Here is a 20526-nt window from a genome sequence, read left to right on the forward strand (position 1 = left end):
CTGAATTACACGTGCACTGATTCTGTATTGTGTTGTTTCAATTAAGTTGCCTTTTGTAAGTTACCTGAAACAAAATAAATTGGCATAATTAATAAAACTATTACTTATTCTAATTAACTACATAAACATATACTTTAAGGGACTTATTTAGGAGTGTGTATATTAACTATAGTTCAGTTTTTAAAAATACATTTCTTGATAGTTGCAGCGTTAAGGTGAGACTGAGCTGCACCACTTAATTTCAAACGTAACATTAACAATAACCGGTGCTTTTTGTGTGGAATTTGACAGATTTTTGACGTTTGTCAATGTTAAAGTAAAATAGTGCAACATAGCCTGAGTATTTTTTTGTACATTTTTCAGCACATCAAACTCTGTATTTTTTGAATGCAAAGTAGTTTTATTACAACAACATTACATGCCACATAATTTAGCTTGAAGTGCCGTCATTGCAGCAACAGTAACTAATTAACAAGGGCTCGCGTGTATTTGTAATTACAAGCTTGACCAAGCATTGCGTATACTGCTAGAAATTCAATCAGGATTAACTAATTATGCAAAAGACTAACATTTCAGGGTCTGCATTATAAAATGACGCTTAAATGATTATGATTAAGTACCATAGTAGACTCGAGGGTAGAATTTTCAGCTTGTGATTCGGTTTAAATATTGAAAGAATGATGAAAAAGGCTTCAGTTTTTATCAAAGCGTTAGAGCGTTCAAAACGTTCCGCTCAGTCAGAAGATGATCGTATGTGCAATAAACATAAGAATAAGAATGAATAAATTTATTTCACTTTAGTTACATAAGTTAACAAAGTAGTTATACTAATCGGAATTCAGGTGACTTACTAGTAGTCCCCAAACTAGGTTGTCCTGTCTTTTGGGGACTTGAGTTTGGTACAAATGTGTTTGATATATAATAATAGTTTATGACATAAATAAATATACTTAGCTTTTGCTAGATAGGAGTGCGTTAACCACAAACGATACGAATCGGCAGTTCGACATCGACACCGTTAAATGGGCTATAGTCGTTGCAAAGTCTTCGAATTGTGAAAGGCCGTTTCAGAATTCTAGCCTGATATAACTTTATTCTAATTTAAAAAAAATATTCTTTCATACAAAGTTCACAAACTCTACCGACATTTAAGTTGGTCGAATTACTTTGGACGATTAGCGAAAGGACCTGTCACTTAGTGCCTATGACAGTAGCGCCAACTGGTGAGCGAAAATGAAGCCCTTATTGTCAAGGGTCAAGTGCTCTCTGGGGAAAGTTCAAGTTGGATCTCAAGGGCTTTGTCAAAGTTTGGGACAAACGACTAGACTAGTAAGGCCATTAAAGATTCATTTATCATAAAGCGTTTAAAAAATCGCAGTAATGTCAACCTTTACCTGCAGGACATTGTGAGGATTTTAGAAGGACATTCTAGCAAAGGTGTTTAGTTTTGGCCAAAGCACACGATGCATTGCGGCGTCGCGACGGTGCGACGGTAGAGCGAAGACGCTCCGTCGTCTACATAGAAATCGTCTCATCCACGAAGACGTGCCCCACCATTCTTCTGCTAATATTTGAGTGTTATCGGTACACGCTAAATTATCCATGAGTGCACACGCACACTACAATAATGACGCTCGGATTGCTCGGATCAAACACACACACCCCGCGCTTCCCTCGACCAAAAATTGGTGGGGCGCGTCTTCGTGGATGAAACGATCAATAAACTGTGGCATAGTTATCACACGATGCGCCACGGCGCGAATGGCGAAATTTTTGCGGTGCGGCGTCGCAACGCATTGTGTGCTTTGGCTCTTAGATTGCAATTTTATTTTCAACAAAATGTGTAGCATTGTTATCGATTTTACTCATCAAAAATTGAATTGACATAAGTTTAGATCCTTTGTATTAGTTACTACAAGCCTTCATTACTTTGGAAATGAATGGAGTTGTGTGTTATATTACAAGCGCCTGCCCGCGACTTCGTACGCGTGGATCCCGCTTTACCCCCTTAGGAGTTGAATTTTGCAAAATCCCGTCTTAGTGAGCACCTACATTCCAATTGGAACCTCCATGCAAAATTTGAGACTCCTAGCACTTGTAGTTTCTGAGATTTTGTGACGAGTGAGTCAGTCAGTGACCTTTCGCTTTTATATACTATGCATATAATATTGGCTTTATTGTCTATGGCTGGAATGTGTACAGGCCTTTAGCTCGTTTGTCCCGGAGTCAACTTGTCATTACCGAACCCCTACACTCTGTTGTTGTTTGCCTTTCGAGTTTGCTTTTCAATTTATTGCCGTATCTCCACCCCGGGTCATAGATTATAGGGCACAGAAGGTCTACTACAGTGATTTACTGTTGGTTTTATTAAATATAGAGTACAATTTTTATGCATTAACAATGTACACATACGATACAGCAGGAAAGAAGATAAAAGTAGACATATTAAGTGTTATTTTTAAGGTAGGCAGTAAATATTCGTAATGGAACTGATTCCTATTCACCAATTAGCCCACATAACCTGCTGTAGCACCACTACAGCAATATGGGCAAGACATTTTTTCCCTGGAAAAAGGGCAGTAGATATTTACTGCTTTGAAACTACCAACTGCTTACTCTATTGATTGCAAATGAAGTGTATGTATACCTGTGTAAATACTAAATACTTAAAAAACTATCTAGCGTATGGCGTGCGCAGCTTTCAAGAATGCAAATCAAGTGTGAATGTATTAGGTAACTTAAAGTGATCTTTAACGGATGGGATCTTCTGACCCCTCGTACTCTGTGCCCGATCGGGTGTAGACTTATTTATTGCCCTTATTTTTTGTTCAGACAGAAGCGAGAAGCTTCTGAAGCTAATTTCAATACGGCATTCTAGGAATAATACGGATGAGAAATAAATATTACATTTTCATAACGGGCAAAGAGATACAAACCGAGTCTATTATTTATGGACGGATAACTTTTTGCATGACAACAACGAGTTTGTACAAGTTTCTGAAACTTAGTTTATTTCAAAGATAACTTAGAAAATCTGTTTTCTGTTTTTCTGTGACCACTGAAGCAGAGTAATTTCCCTTCAATACGAATAAATCTTTCGCCTTTTACTAACAACATAACAGAGAATTATTGAAAAATGAAGAAATCAAGTTCAATATTTCACAAGTGGTGATACCTTTTTTTAATAAAATTATTTGGTCATTCTCTTACTTTAGCGCGCTTTTTTGGAATACCCTGTAGAAACTTTATAAATATCTATCTCTTTTTAATTAAGTACAAATTGACTTCCCCATACTAATTTTCATTACTAATGTTTTATTTTTTGTAAGATCTGAAGAGAACTTCTTTCTCTTGGGGAAAGTTGTAGCAATGAAATAATATTTAACTTTCGCGTTGCATAATTGAATTAATTTAAACAGGTAAAGCTGTAGCATTTGAGCCGTAATATCAATTATTTTTGTTTGATTCATAGTTAAAGCGACACCCTGTATACAGGGTGTCCCGTAATGTAACGTCAAGCCGGAACTGGGTGTTGAGGCAAGTTATGCTGGTTATCAGAAAAATATAAAAAAAAATCTATGTGCCATTTTGTCAAAATAATAGGCATTTAAAAAAAATCTAAAAATTCTACTCCAGGTGACAGTCCTTTTACTCGTGTTGCCACAAATCTTCAATTTTTCCAAATTTTTTTTTTGTTATGTAACCCTGAATAATGCTTCTCTAAATTGTTATCAAAATTACAAAACCAGCTGCTCCAGCTTGGATGAAAAAAATACATTATTCCCAAAAAAAATTTCAAAATAAAAATTTTGCCTAGTTTAAACTGACTGTACTGAAAAAAAAAATGTACTACGCGAGTGTGGCGAGTGACGTCATAATTTGGCGCATTTAGTAAGGATTCCAAAATGGTATAACACTTGGTAAATTTTTGCTGTAATTTTCGTCAATTTTTGTTTTTTTGGAAATAGTCCCGTTTTTAACTTTATCTACCTTGGTTAAAAAATATTATTCTAATGTGCCCAAAATTCAAGTTTCTGTGACTGACTACCGTACAGTCAGTCACAGAAACTTTTGTCACCATGACAGTAATTAGTAGTTGACATACTGTGACAAAAGTCACCCGTGCGCGCGCCTTTACTACCTGCTCTGCCTGCACTTGTACTTGGTAACAGGGATAATAAGGATATGAAGTTTCGGTTATGGATACGGTTACGGATGTTAGAATAATATTATACCGGTTTCGGTTACGGTCACGGATATGAAATCATTTCAGATTATCCGAAAGTTTCGGATAATTTCGGTTACGGAATTATTAGAATTTCAAAAATGTAGGTATAATACAAATAGCAAGATGCTGCGTGAGCGTGACCCACATAGCTACTTTATGTACAAACTAAGACGACACCTATGTATGATAAAGGTAAAACAGGCTGGCATATTAGATGATGCCAGCGAATGCCAGACAAGTTGGTAACAAATATTAAGATTTAAGGTACAATTCCAAGACGGAGGGCCGCAGACCGCAAACTGCAACCGCAAACTGCAAAACTATGAAATCGGCAGCGCGGCATTACAGCTGCGGCGTGTATACTGCAGATTTCATAGAGTTTTGGAGTTTGGAATTGTACCCTTAGACTCCGCCTTTATCCGAAACTATCCGTAACTTTTGAATCAGTTTCGGTTACGGTTATGGATATTTTTTTATTTCGGATATCCGATAGTTTCGGTTACGGTTACGGATATCCATAACATCCCTGCTTGGTAAGATGGCCCTCTCCGTCCCGCTCATACCTTTTAAAATGGCTTCTCCACCTCACTTAAGCCAGAAACTTGAATTTTGGGCACATGAGAATAATATTTTTAACCAAGGTAGATAAAGTTAAAAACGGGATTATTTCCAATAAACAAAAATTGTCGACAATTACAGCAAGATTTTACAAAGTGTTATACCATTTTGGAATCCTTACTAAATGCGCCAAATTATGACGTTACTTGCCACACTCGCGTAGTACAATTTTTTTTCAGTACAGTCAGTTTAAACTAGGCAAAATTTTTATTTTCATATTTTTTTTGGGAATAATGTATTTTTTTCATCCAAGTTGGAGCAGCTGGTTTTGTAATTTTGATAACAATTTAGAGAAGCATTATTCAGCGTTACATAATAAAAAAAAAATTGGAAAAAGTGAAGATTTGTGGCAACACGAGTAAAAAGACCGTCACCGGGAGTAGAATTTTTTGTTTTTTTTTAAATGCCTATTATTTTGACAAAATGGCACATAGATTTTTTTTAATATTTTTCTGATAACCAGCATAACTTGCCTCAACACCCAGTTTCGGCTTGACGTTACATTACGGACACCCTGTATATGCCAATCGAACTCAAACCGAATATTATCAATAGCACTCAATTTTCCGCTTGAAAAGTCTTCAGTCGCCATGATGGATCGAGTCTGGCAACTCCAGATAAGGCCCAATGTTTTCTCTGTCAGCAAATTAACGGGCACCCAGCTTGAGAAGGGAAATAGCATAGATAAATACATTTCTATTTTCTTTATGTGCTTCTTCTTCTTATTCGTTACGCTCTTGGCAGAGCGGTCGTGGTCACGTTGAGGCGTTGTTCACATCGGTTGTAGAAGCGGATACAACTCTCCACACGATCTCCCTCCATCTCTCTCTATTGGCAGACTGTCTGTGCAGTCACATAAGCCGTCTCCCACTGCTGCTTTCACTTGATCGGTCCAGCGCATGTGCTTAATAGTTGAACCGTCGTCGTCGTGACGGTTAAGAAAAAGTCAGGGCTTCGTCGGACTGGTTTATTGTCTTAAAACCAATATATAAAACTTTACAATTTCGTGAGAAAATTACCGTCCATTGTTCGTCGTCTGTCAAAAGTCAAGTCCAGAAAAACGTCGTCCCGTTTATCGTCTGCCAGTCCTAGTCTATGTCTTTGACCATGCAGGCTGGACGCCGCGACATCCCCACCTCCAGTATCAGCAAGCTGATACTCAAGATTGGGAGCCGACGTCCAGTCTGCACAGCTTAGTCGCTGGTCGAGTGTAAAGTCCATGTCCTGTCTGTACGTCTGCTACGCGTACCTGGCGATCCTTGCCAGGGTGCACCCTGACCACCCTGCCACGCGGCCATTGGGCCCTTGGTAGTTGGTCGTCAGCGACAATGACAATGTCGCCTACTGCCAAGGGTCGGCTGTCCGCCTTAAACCATTTGTCCCGACGTGTCAAGGTAGGCAGGTACTACCTGACCCAGCGCTTCCAAGTCAAGTCTGCCAGTCTCTGCGACTCCCGCCAGGAACGCCGTAACATGTCTCCGTCAGTAAATTGTCCAAAGGGTCGGTCGATGAAGTTAGTGTCTGTAAATAAAAAGTCATTAGGAGTAAGAGCAGGTGAGTCATCGCAGCCTAAAGGAATGTATGTTAGCGGCCGGCTATTTACGAAGTACTCCGCTTCCGCCAACAAGGTCATCAACGTCTGCTCACTGGGGACCCTCTCTTTTAGGGTAGTGCGAAGCGCGGTCTTGATGCTTCGCACCAACCTCTCCCAGCAGCCCCCCATGTGAGGAGCATTTGGCGGGATAAACTTCCATTCCGTGTTTCTAACTGAACCAAAACGTAGCAGCTCCCCTCGGTCCATCGACATCACAGCCTGCTTGAGCTCTTTGTCAGCCCCTCGAAATGTTGTGGCGTTGTCACTATACATGACCGCCGGACAGCCGCGTCTTGCAATAAAGCGCCGGAGACTGAGAATAGCGGAGCTGGTCGTCAGGTCACTGACCAGGTCAACATACACTGCCCGGACGGTCATGCAAGTGTACAGGACTCCCCACCGTTTCTCGTGTCTGCGGCCTATCTTAATCAGCATAGGACCAAAATAATCAATGCCCGTATGAGTAAACGGTCGGCCAACTCTGTTCACTCTACAATCGGGCAGCTGTCCCATAAGCGGGGCAACAGACTTTGCCCTGTTTATTCGGCATATAAGGCAGTCATAAAACGTCTTCTTCACCGCGTTTCGTCCATTGACGATCCAGAACTGCTTCCTGATTTCCTGGAGTATCCTTTCTCTTCCTGAATGGGCAGAGTCTTCGTGATATCGTTGAAGAAGCAGCTTGGTAAAATAGTCCGAAGGATGCAGAATCACTGGATGTCTGGCATCATAATGAACGTTTGCCGCATCAATCCTTCCCCCAACCCTGAGCAGGTCATGCGAATCAAGAAAGGGATTAAGCTGGCGCAAAGAGCTGGAACTGTCAACATGTCCGTGTCTCTTCAGATGATTTATGTCTACGGCGAAAGATCTCCTTTGACTCTCTTTCACACACCACTCTTCTGCAGTTGTCACTTCTAAGGCAGAAAGTTCAGTACGAGTCCAGTCAGGCTTTTTAGTCTTGAAGTTGTCTATCGCTCTAAAAAACCAAGCAGTGCTGCGTACAAAACGCCAATACTTGGAGAACCTTTTGACGTCCGGTAATTCTATGACAGGATTAGCAGCGGTAAATAAAACAGCTTTTACCTCTTTGTCATCGGCATCAATGAAGTCCGTATCAAAGTCTCTGCCGACATCGTCAGGCCACTGTTCGTCAGGCATTGTCAAGAAGGTCGGGCCTTGAATCCATTTTTCACTGTGGACCGTGGTCGAATCTCTTGTGGCGCTGTCAGCTGCATTAAGATGCGAAGGGACCCACCTCCACTGAGTCACTTCGGTCAGGTCGGTGACTTCGCTGACTCGGTGTGCGACAAAAGGCTTGAACCTTCCCGAATCTGAGTTGAGCCAGCTCAAAACAGTCTTGGAGTCCGACCACAGCGTTAGCTTAGAAAGGGGAACCATCTCACATTGTCGTAGGTGTTGAGACATTCGCGCCCCCATGACAGCAGCTTGTAGCTCCAGTCGTGGAATACTCATTACTTTCAGGGGGGCAACCCTAGCTCTCGCCATCAAAAAAGCGACATGCCAGGTGCCATCCTTCTTACGCGAGCGGAGGTAAGCGACACTAGCGAAGGCTCTGGAACTAGCATCACAGAATATGTGCAATTCAGCCAGGTTGTCAAAATCTTCTGTCAATATCCACCTGGGAATCGTAATATTGGCAGCCGAGTTGAGTTCCGATAACCATGTCTGCCACGCTGCGTAGTGACTTACCTCAACTTCGTCGTCCCATCCTATCTTGCTGCGCCAAATATCCTGAAACAGTATACGCGCTTGGATAATCACGTGCAGTAGAAAGCCTAAAGGGTCAAACACAGACATGACCACCTTCAAAACATCCCTCTTAGTAGGCCTTTTCACACCTGTCCTAAGCTCTTCAGTAACATTGAGAAGGTTCAACTTGAAGACGAAGTTGTCATCCTCGGGCAGCCATCTGACACCTAGAACTCTCTCTACTAACTCGTCCTTACTGTCTGTAATGACTTTAACTGCTGACGCAGAAAGTCTGTCTTGAGGGATATGCTTCAAAAGAGTTGTCGAGTTTGATACAAAGTTTCGTATGTGAAAACCTCCTGCAGCGTGAATCTCGATGACGTCATTCACTAGCTTTATCAACTCGCCCTCGTCGTTCAGTGAGTAGATGAAATCGTCAACGTAGTGATGATCGATGATGGCACGGCAGGCGTGAGGATGTGTCAGTTCATATCTACGTGCATTCAGGTTCTTGACAAACTGTGACGATGAAGGAGAACACACGGCGCCAAAGGTCATGACATTCATAATGTACTCTCCGTCCTCCCACAATAGACGTTGTGCTTGTCTGTCCTCAGGTCGTATCATAACTCGATGAAACATCTCTTGGATGTCGCCAGTGACCGCCACCTTGCCTTTTCGAAACCCTAAAAGCACACTCGGTAGTGAAGTCAGAAGGTCCGGTCCAGTCAAAAGAAAGTCATTCAATGACTTCCCTTCTGACTTCGCTGCACAGTCGAAAACGAGGCGCAACTTAGGTTTGTTTGGGTTGTAGACAGCAAAGTGAGGGAGCCACCAGTTTTTGTCAGTCCGCTTCGAAACCTCGTCGGGGTCTATTTTGGACACATAGCCCTTGTTCACATTGTCGATAAATCTGTCTCGGTATTTATCCGCAAAGTCATCGGACTTACGCATTTTGATCTGGATATTTCTAAAACGTTTCCTCGCTTGCGGTAGACTGTCAGGAAGCACGGGGTCGTCGGTCCTCCATAACAGCCCCGTCTCGTACTGGCCCTCAGGAAGCAGCCGCGTCGTGCGCTCCATTATTTCCAGCGCCAGCTGATCCTCCCGGGAACGAGGAGTGTCATTTTCAAATTTTGTACCAAAAGCTTCTGTGGAAAAAGATTGTTTTATTAGGTCGTTAAGTTCGTCACAGCCACAGATATGTAGGACGGGTACGTCAGTCGGTATACCTCGAAGTCCTACATTTCCGTGCACAACAAAACCAAGTCTAGTCTGTGAAATCAAAGGTCCGTTTTTGTCACCGTAAAAAATCTGTCTTGTCACTATTAGGTCAATATTGTCCTGTCCAATCAGTAGTTCAATATTTTTATGTACATAGTCTTGTTCATTTACATAGTCATTTACATATGGAAACTTATTTACAATTTTACTATGACTTAAAGTATTTACATTCAAATCTAACTTATTTACAGAACGTACATTATTTACAGTAAAAGTGTGACGCTCACGTAGTCCGCGTATGTCGAACGACACGACTTTCGAATTCGTGTCAATCGTTGTCATACCTGACGCGCCGCGAATTTTCAGAGGCGACACGCGGCCGCCGATACCTGCGCGTTCCAGCAGCGATGAGTCGACCAGGGACACCGTAGCGCCCTCGTCCAGCAACGCTAGAGTCTCGATGTCGCCGTTGGCCCCGGTGACAACCACTGGAATCACCTTCAGGAGAACGTGGGATCTGGGCTCCTCGCAATGATTCACTGCCGGTGCTATCGCAGTGTGAACACTCTCATGCGTCGTCGGTTCGCATGCAGGTTTGATAGGCGTCGCATGTAGTAGTCGGTGGTGCAGTCTGCCGCAGCCGTCCTCTGAGCATCTCTTCCGATTTTTGCAGGTCTTGAGTTGGTGGTTTTCTGACAGGCACGAAAAACAAAGCTTCTGTTCAGTCACGAAGCTCCACCGGTCATCAATCGGAAGACGCTTAAATTCGGCGCAATCGTTCAATGTGTGCTTGCCTTTACATCTGACACACGTACTAGTAGGTGTTGATACCGGCGTCGTCGTCAAAACGCATTTCTTGTCGTAATGTACCTTCGGTCTATTTTCTGTCGTCGCACGCGTCGGCGCTACAATGGTTGCCGCGTTCGCTACGTCCATTAGCCATTCCGATAGCTCATTCAGGGTCAATACCGAGCTTTGCATATTGTTGGCTACGTGAAATGACCACTGGTAGCGGAGGTTGGATGGCAGCTTATTAACAACCTCTTTCATAAGTAGCGGATTTGTCAGGTGGCCAGTCTCCTTGGTAGCGTGCATAGTTGCAACGACGTTCTGTACTATGGTAGCGAACTCGATGAGGTGATTTATGTCATCATGACGTATGAATTTGGTTTGAGTTATTTTTGTCAACATGTTCTCTATGATGTATTCCGGTCTACCAAATCGAATTTTCAGTGTCTTAATAATTTTGTCCAAATTAGTAGCGCTAATGAGTAAAGCGGACACCGACTCGCGTGCACTCCCCTTTAAACACCTTGAAAGTCTGGCAATATTTTCATCATCCGAGTAGTCGCAGAGTCGGGTGGTCGAAATGAACTTACTGTAAAACAGTGGCCATTCTTCTGGGTCGCCTGAGAACTGTGGCAGCTCCGTGGAGCATGTCTGTCTTGCCAACAGCTTAGTCATTTTCTCCTCTAGGCGACTTGTATGAAAGGTAGAATGATGTGGCATAACTGGCGTGGGTGAATGATGACGCTCGACGTGATTAGAATCGGTATGAAAAGTCTGGGTACCTCTGGTTCTTGTTGCCGTCAAAGAAGTGCGTGACTGGGCACGAGATAGATTGCACGCGAGGTACTCTTCGTCTTGCAGCGCCTGCCTCTGTAAAGCTAGCTTTTCCTCCAGCAAGCGATTGGCGATAGCGGCTCGTTCCTCCGCGGCTTCAAGCTCTATCTGTAGTAGTCGTTGTCGTCTCACAGTCGACGCAGTGCTCGTGGTAGAGCGGGCGGACGGGCTCGGCGAAGGCGGGCGGCTGTTCCGAATGGACTGTCTGTCGTCGTGCCCATCCTTGTCTGGAACGGCTGCCGTCGTAGTCATAGCCGCGGCCCTTGACCTACTGCGTGTTTCCATATCTTGATTCTGTTTATGCTCGAAGGACCACTTGAACCGTCGTCGTCGTGACGGTTAAGAAAAAGTCAGGGCTTCGTCGGACTGGTTTATTGTCTTAAAACCAATATATAAAACTTTACAATTTCGTGAGAAAATTACCGTCCATTGTTCGTCGTCTGTCAAAAGTCAAGTCCAGAAAAACGTCGTCCCGTTTATCGTCAGCCATTCCTAGTCTATGTCTTTGACCATGCAGGCTGGACGCCGCGACAATAGTGTTAAAATAAAAATGCATATTTTCAGAAAATAAATGGCTTTTTAATTCACGTTCAGGAATTATTATTTTTTTCAAAATTAATGTTGAAGAATATGTTACAGCCATGTAACTTTGTATACAATTTGTGTAACATATTATTTATTTTACATGGTATTTATTTAAGAAAAAAGATAGAGATTTAGGTAAGTATTATAATGGTAAGTACGAGTGTAAGTAAATGGCCCTGAAAGTAAAATATTATGTCGACTCTACACTGTTTCATTTGTCTTTATCAGAGCAGATAAAACGGGAATGTACTCTGAAAATATTCAAAACAAATACAGTGATTTTAGCTAGTTAGTTTTAGCTATGTTAGGAATTCCATATGAAATAAGAGCTAAGTTGCTACGAATCCAATTGAATATAAGAGTTAAGAGCATTCTACGCCTTTTCCTTTATCTTCTTACTAAATGTTACGTCCTCCAAAACTTTATGGATCATTTGGAATATCTAAATGTGCTGTTACGTTTGTGTTAGAACTGTTATTTTGGCAGACTACGGGTTTGTCTACGCAGCTAATAAAATAATAGCTGATAGACTAAGAAAGGAGCTAAAGCATTATTTTGTTTGTATTTGCTATTTCATCATCTCAGCCATAGGACGTCCACTACTGAACATAGGCCTCCCCTAATGCTTTCCATGTTGCCCGGTTGGTAGCGGCCTGAGTCCAGAGCGCCTTTTAGCAATCTTTATGTTGTCGTCGGTCCACCATTCGGTTATTGGCTATTTAGTTTTTTACGATGTCGTCGGTCCACCATTCATTGGTCGTATTGGTCGGTCATTGGTCAGTTACTGGCTTTTACCGGTGGCTTTGCCCGCATACTATTTGGACTGTAATGAACTTGATTGCATAATATTGTTTTTTTTTTACTTTGTAACTTAGTAGTTCAGGTGTTTATTTACAAAAAAAAAGTATTTAAGTATGTTTATATCCGTTGTCTAGTACCCATAGTACAAGCTTTGCTTAGTTTGGGACTAGAAGCGCAGTGTAAAATGTCTAATGATATTTAATGATAATGATATTTAATTTAATATTTAATTTCCTAAAGAACCCTTTAGAAATGTAACACATTTCTGAAATCTCAATATTAAAATATTTTATTTTAGATACATTTTAACTCGCGAAAAAAGAGGGCAAAAGAGTAATTGAAGCGGAAACGGATCAAATTAAACTTCACGTTATTATTACGAAGTTTAATTTGATATTCAGTTACCGGTTGAACCATTGTAAATATCAAGTTTAAGTATCCCGAAATGTCAAGAGTTTTTACTCAAGTTAATCTCTCACGCATCAAATCGTGTTGAAGCGATTAGTGCCATCATATCCCATAGTGTAGATAAATACAGAAGATTTGCTTGTATGTCAATCGTTTTAATCGGACTTAAAAAAAAGGTTATCTTATGATTAAATTCGTAGCGTACCCTAAGATAGTAGAGGTTGTTTCCTGTAATTAAACTCGATCAAACTTTAATTACAACATACATCAGTAATTTAAAATACAGTCTACAACTACTAGCCTACATCTGACCTCATGGAAAGTTATGTTCAGGCAAGATGGAAGCGAGCTTCAGTCGAAATTCTAAACCACGTAAGAACTTGCTATTTTTACCTCCTAAACAAGCCTCTTCAATGTGAGAATAGGTAGGTAAGTAACATCTTAGAGTGCATCTCACATGAGGTTCTCGAGTGGCGACCACGGGTCGTAAGACGTAGTATGAGCAGGTCACCCAGTAGGTGGACCGACGATCTGATGAAGGTTGCGGGAAGTACCTGGATGCGGGCAGCGCAAGACCGGTCGTTCTAAAAATTTTGGGGGCTTTTGTCCAGCAGTGGACGTCATGTGGCAGAAACGAACGAGCCTGCTTTGTCCTGCTTAAAAAAGAAACAATTTATACAGAAGCCTACTGGATATTTCTGTCTTGCTTACAACCCATGCCCGCTTTATTGATGGTTATTGACCTTTCAATTGGGAGAAAGTGCCGCCATTGTGTTTCGCGAGCTTGCGCAACGATCTGCGCCTGCGCATGGCGTGTCACACGACACTAGATATTACATTATTGATGTAATATCGAGACTTCCTCGGAAACTTTTGGAAAAAGATTTTTTTTTTGTTTGAAATAAAACACTGGGCTGCAAAGAAAAAGGGTTTGATAGAAAATCGCCTGTTTCGTCAAAAGTAGGTACCTGACCTCACTTTATGAAACAAAACCTACTGGAAAACTACGCATTTTTATTTATTTTACATTCAATATTAGAAGCTTAAAGAACAAAATAGTTCTGAGTTACCAACTAGAAAAAGAGATGTTGAGAGAAATATTGTCGTATTGCAATCAGCTTTTAAAAAGCTCTTGTTCTGCCCTATAAAAATACGTTACTTTAAATAAAGCTCCCGGAATTTTAAACATTATAATGCCGTAATTCTCTGAAACCTAGACATTATAATTCCAATTAAAGTACGTCTTATATTTTAAGAACAAGTTCAGTTAATTGAGTTTTATAATCTAACCTTCATCTGTTTTAAGGTTTCTTGAAAGTCCCGAAACATTCCAATTCCTCCGCTAAATTACGACCTAACTTAAAGTTAGATCAGTCCTGTTTACTTCAAGTGATATAAGATATCCGGGGAATTTATCAGCTAGACAGATGACCCCGTTTCTTGGTAGTTGTTCACCGCCATTTTGTGGTGGTTTTGCTAACCCTAGGGGTTTAGGAATCCAGAAAATTTCAATCAATCTTTGATCTTCGTATAGTCTCACAACTAAGCAAAAGTTATAAATTACTTACAACTCCCGTTACATAAATAGATATAGAGCACACTTTACCACTACATAATTCACATAAGAAAGAAAAGGCACAATTTAGGCGGTCTTATCGCTACAAAGCGATCTCTTCCAGTCTACATAATGACGAAAATCAAAATAAATTAAGGTTGCACCAACGAACTTTAACCGTAACTATAACGAAAACCGATGTTTTTTTTGTATAGAGCTTGAGACAGCTTTTTGACGTTTGTTAAAGTTAAAGTGAGATGGTGCAACTCAGCCTAAGAATGGTAGAATAACTTTCAAACTGAGCCTTCAAATAGTTTTCGTCGAAATAATAAGAATAAGTTTTTATGTCATAGGAAATTAAGATCCCATGACATAAGTAATTTTCCTTTTTTAAGAGAGTCACTATAGGTACTGAGTCTCCCTTTACACTTATTTTTCCTTAAACAGCGGGAAAAGTCCCCGAATCGGTAACCCTTTTTGTCTCAAGGTTCAACAAACTTGGAGCAGAAAATCAAAGCCAAGCTTGAAATATCGCTTCCAAGGAAACATATTAAGTTCAAACACTGACAGCCTTACTTATAAACGTTTATTAAAATTAAGACACAGTTTAACGGTCTATTAAATAATATCTTAACTTAAAAACGATAATTAGTGCTAACCAACGTCTTAGTGACTGCTTAAATAACTGTCAAGTTAAACAGCGTCGGACCCTTGTTTAAAGCCCTAATTACCAAAATGGCGGATCAAAAAGTTAACAGCTGATGCGTGACGTGCCATGCAACGCGCTGTGTTGCTGCGCTGCGCGAAGATACACACAAAAAATAGCATGAAACACATGGCAAAGGTTGACGCAAACATAATACAAAGTGAAAGTATAACAATAGATAGACATTACAACGGTTGGTGTTTCTTAATACCTACACAGTTAAAATAATTCAATGGACTAATAATACACCACATGTTACGTCGGCGAAACCCGAAACACTAAAAAGACTTGAGTTAAACATTCCGACAATAAAATCCTAAAGGCTTCCTAAGGGTGCATGTGCGTGAGAAACTAAAATTACCATGCCTTAAAATTGCGCTAAAAACTAACAAAGCATTTACATCTTAAGTTTGTACAAGAAGTATTACAATTATCTAGTGTATATTATTATAATTGGTACATAATTTTAATATGGCGTATGTGGGACATAGTCGCTACAGTACTTTTGTTTGTTTGTTGTTGTAGACTTGACAGTTGACTGACAGACAGCGTTTCATTTGACATAACTTTGACGTTTATTATTCTTAATTTTAGCATTGGCTTTCGGCATTTTGGCATTAGAACTGGTCTGAAGTTCGGTTCAGGTGGATTTAAAAAAGAAAAACTCTAATTAACAGTTGATTAGTTAAGTGACGCTTAAGCAGTGTTTATAAGTGAGAAATATTTAATTACTGATTAAGAAGTTAACGAGTCATTAGTTAATTAGTTGCTTAGACGTTGATTAGTTGATTTTTATAAGTAAGGCTGTGACTCTCGTAAATCAAGCGTTAAAGACAAACTAGAACTTAAAGCTATTGAAACTACGACCTTAATGAATCTCTATACGCTGCTGTTTTAATATTTTAGCGTTTACTTTGTAATAGGTATAATATTACTAGCTTGCAGTCCGTGGCTTCGCCTGCGTGAAATTTTGTCTGTCACAGAAAAACTGTATCGCGCGCGTCCCTGTTTCAAAAACCGGGATAAACACTATCCTATGTCCTTTCCCGGGACTCAAAATATCTCTATGCCAAATTTAATCAAAATCGGTTCAGTGGTTTAGGCGTCAAAGACAGACAGACAGAGTTACTTTCTCATTTATAATATTAGTATAGATAGTATAGATATAGATGGTATAGTTATATTTTAGGTAATCAATGTCTGCCTGGTAAGATTGAGATCGATTCTTTTGCATCTTTATATTTCTGACTGGAATAAAAAAAATCTGAAATCTTACTTCAGACTAGCTCTAGCTATGCAAAAAAATATAAAGCCCGGTGTGCTGGTAACTATACAGTAACATATGGCATCTATGTCCTATTTTAATCACCTAATGCATGGTGGACACTCGTGCAGAAATGTTGCAATCGTGCAATCGCTTTTAACTGAAAGTAAGGCACTAGAGGGCGGTAGGGATGTCCCTCAAATGGGTAAGGGAATTATATCGATAATGCTTTTTAATTAATGAAATTTGCCACCTTATGAGTTCGACATAGATCATATTCGTCATATGAATAAATAATAAAGTTTCATCCCAAATTAGAGTTTTTTTGATGGCCTGCTTCGCGTACAACTTTTAATAAGGAGGTTTGTTTAATTAGATACAGCTTAGACTCTAGGGAATGAGGGTCTTAATGAAATACCTCCACAATCAAGGAGTTAGGTTCTGGCAACTTGAGAGGTATTATTGTAAAACTCTTCTAGTTATACAATCATTATCATTTTGAAAGTAGCATACCGTTTATGTATGTATGTTATCCCAAAGTGGTGGTAGGGCCAGCTATATTTGGGACGTGTATACAGGCGCTCTCTAAAGGGCCTAAGTACTGAATAAATAAGTTATTTGGCTATCAGTTTCTATGATCGTTCCATACAGGGTTATAAACACCATCGATAGCTCGATAGGATCTCATAAGCAACAGCATTTGTTCCTGGCTTTAAAGACTATCGATATTATTTGGACCAGCTCTACACTAGAAGGTTATTCCTACCTCCTTTTTTTCATTTTAATTTCATACTTGCATACAGAGTAAGGGGATGTGGTGCATTTTGCAAAATCGTATGCAAATGTTTGTCCTCAATCTTGTAGTGGATTTACGGATTGTTTGTTTAGTTTGAAGCTTATTTATTTGCTCCATTTTATGTACTTTTTATTTGATGAATAAATGTTGAAAATTTTAGTCAGTCCTTAAAATAATCCAACTTAAAATGTTTCTAAATTACTTGTGTATTAAGAGAGTTCACTACCGTAATCTAGCATTGGATGTGAATTAAACTAATAACTTTTAAGATTTTTAGAAGAATGAAGATTTCAATTTAATTTTTACTGTACAGTCAACTCATCTTCACATTATGATTCCAGATATTTTTTGCAAAATGGTACTGCATATTAGTAAATAAATACCAATAATGTACTACTTAATAATCCAGTTAACCCCTCGTGGTAAGCTTAATGTGCTTGTGTTACTAGTGGGTTAGACAATAGGCAAGTTAGTTAGTACCTAGGTATGCCGTCCCTAAAATAATAATCTGAAAATCTAATCTATGATATCAATAAAAATAGATCCCTTTACCCTCTTTAAGTCCACAGCAAATGAAGTTGCTAAATCACCGACAAAGTAAGCTTGGAAAATTGTAGATAAGTTACTTTTTATCCGACTGTCCTGCCGCAGCACTTTCAATTTGCTCATTGTCTCTGGCTTTTATTTATTGTCCCTTTGTCACCGGTGTTCACTTGCAAATGAACAGCAGGATTGCTTATTTAAATCGCACAGATTTAACTTAAAAACTACTCTGGGGAAACAGTTTTACAGCTTTTATACGACTGTACGATGTACAGTGTTCATTTTACTGGATGATTCAGTGTAAGCATTAATAAAGTAAAGTAGTTCGCACGACTGTATTTATTTTATAGAATAGTATAACGCAGACAGCATATCAGACTGTAAATTTTTGTAAAGAACTGTAACTATGTACAAAAACTAAGGCTGGATTGTACCATCTTACTTTAACTTAACAGACGTCAAAAGTCTGTCAAAGTCCATACAAAAAACACCGGTTAAAGTTGTAGTTACTGTAAAGTAAGATGGTGCAACTCAGTCTTAGTCAAATATATGTCAAGTTTACCATTTTCATAGCGCCATACAGTTATTCAAATTCAAATTATTCAAATTATTTATTTGCAGAATGTGGTACATTAGATGTTACATTAGAACAGTTCGAATCCTATTACAGGACTTTAATGCCCGTTTTCACCATCAATCCCTAATTTTTAAGTGACCCCTATGGTAACACATAACAGGAATTTTGTTTACATAGGAGTCGCTTAAAAATTAGGGATTAACTAACTTTTGCACGCACTTATGTTAAATGGACAAATGATTTTACGAAGCTATTTTAGGCCTACAGCCTACCGATATAACTCTCCCAGCTCTATTGAAGCAAATATAGCACCAATAAGTATCACAGACGGCTAATGGATTCACTAGTGCGAAAACACAAAGAACCTTTCGTCTACGTCTCAGAGCTAGATTTCTAAGCCATTATAATATACAATGTAGGTACAGTCACGGAATGAAAAGGTTCGTCAGTTTTCAAATTGATTCCTTCAACGAATCGCGAGCACATATTACCTTTTGAAACTATGTTACAGAATAATCTCGAGTAAGAGAAAATAATCTTTAACTGTTCGTAAGTAAAGTTCAAAATTATTCAGATCAAAGTTGTTTGACGATTTATCTTGTCAAGAAGATTATCATGATTGATTGAAACCTTCTTGTTGGTTCAACCTGTCATTATTATTTCTTTTAAATAAAAAAAACTATTGTCAATTGGTCAATGTCATCACTGCATTGCACTGATGGGATAGAAAAATAAACAAGCAAAACCTTATTCGTAAGCAAACGTCATATTTATTTAAATGTTAGCAGTACTGTTTCTTGCACTGTTATGTTGGCAGGTTTGACTCTTACAGTACCTAGTGCAAGCGAAAACCGACACTAAGGTGACGAACCTTTTCATTCCGCGACTGTACATATGCGAAAGAAACTACATTTCTGTCTGTTACGTTTTCCTTGAAATTTTCAAAACTTTTATGATGTTTGTAAAAAAATTCGGTAAAGACATTGGATTTCCGATTCGAAATTGGTTTGTGGTAACCCTCTTCTAAAACAAGCAATATTTGGCTACTGCGATACAAGCATATACGCTTATAGAGACCGCTAGCTAAAACTGCTGTTCTGACTTCTTTTGGAAATAAATACTTTTTTTAATTTTAGCTGGTAGGAATATTAATAATTTGTATCACAAATCACGTTCACTTTTAGTATTCGTATACTTTAACTAGTCTATTGAAAGTAAGGTTTTTGGATAATATAAGGCAAAGCCGCGGGAAAAAGCTCGTATCTATAAGCTTTTTCGACTCAAGCCTAAGAAATACCGACCGTGAGATTACCAGTGATTGGGTATCGATAAGTCCTTCGCGACGTTTTGGAAAATATCGGGTTTAGGTGGAATCGATACTAATATTATAAACGAAGGCTTGTGAAGATGTATGGATGTTTGTTACTTTTAAAAATATAACTGATGAATAAAAAAAACAAGGAAGTTCTTAACATATTTCGCTTCCTCGTGGTAAGTTAAAATGCTTGTGTTACGTGTGGGTTCATCACAATAGTCGAGCAGCGGCGGGGATCGAACCCGCGTTCCTCGGATCAATTAATTATCATAAATCACAAACACATAACGAAATTTCATTTAACAAAAAGTCTTCTTATTAATCCTACTAATATTATAAATGCGAAAGTTTGGATGTCTGGATGACTGGATGGATGCTTGTTACTCTTTCACGCAAAAACTATTGAACGGATTTTGATGAAACTTTACAATATTATTCTTTATAACCCAGAATAACATATAGGCTATAATTTATGACGATCTGTGACAAACTAAATTTCACGCGGGTGGAGCCGCGGACAAAAGCTAGTAAATACTGTAGCACCTCATATTACTTGTAACAAGTCCTATTTTGCAACAACAGTCCGATGAGCTGTCATCTGTACTCTGAACAACACAGTTTGAATAAATCCACCCAAGCAAATCCGTAGGCTGATGCTAGTTAACTGAATAAAGCAGATTAGGCAATTAGGCATCTGTCACGGTTGCTTAGGGTAGAGATTGCTTTGTTCTATATACTCTGGTTTGTAGGACATTTTCGGTTTCAATTACCCTGATTGTTATTGAGTAACCTTTTAGTTGTATGAAGGTGACTTCAGGAGCGTTGTATAATAGGCTAATAGGCAGTGCCTTTCTTGCAAATGGTGGTTAAAACACAGATGATTCTTTTAATTAAGTAGGTATAAGATGAGTTTCATATAAAAGAAACCATGTAAGTGTATAATTTAACAAATGAAATTGTGGCATTAATAATAATA

At 39.3% G+C, this 20526-nt stretch overlaps 2 protein-coding genes across 2 annotated transcripts in view; both read right to left on the reverse strand.

Annotated features, from left to right (window-relative positions):
* The window catches only part of LOC135078595 (uncharacterized), a 183728-nt gene that overhangs the window by 136283 nt on the left and 26919 nt on the right, over positions 1–20526 (reverse strand). The window lies entirely within an intron of this gene.
* Positions 6252–10568, reverse strand: LOC135078597 (uncharacterized). Its single transcript, XM_063973127.1, has 2 exons — positions 9722–10568; positions 6252–9304 (listed from the first exon to the last, which is right to left on the reverse strand). Exons 1-2 carry the CDS (start codon positions 10566–10568, stop codon positions 6252–6254), a joined length of 3900 nt encoding a protein of 1299 aa, XP_063829197.1.

This window comes from Ostrinia nubilalis, chromosome 15, assembly GCF_963855985.1.
Source record: "Ostrinia nubilalis chromosome 15, ilOstNubi1.1, whole genome shotgun sequence".
NCBI lineage: Eukaryota > Metazoa > Arthropoda > Insecta > Lepidoptera > Crambidae > Ostrinia > Ostrinia nubilalis.

Bases quoted from the DNA above. Each gene is read 5' to 3' on its own strand.
- LOC135078597 (XM_063973127.1), bottom strand. From the start codon at position 10,568: ATGTTGACAAAAATAACTCAAACCAAATTCATACGTCATGATGACATA. The intron at 9,305-9,721 runs GTATGACAACGA...CTTTTTCCACAG, and splicing joins GAAAATTCGCGGCGCGTCAG to AAGCTTTTGGTACAAAATTT.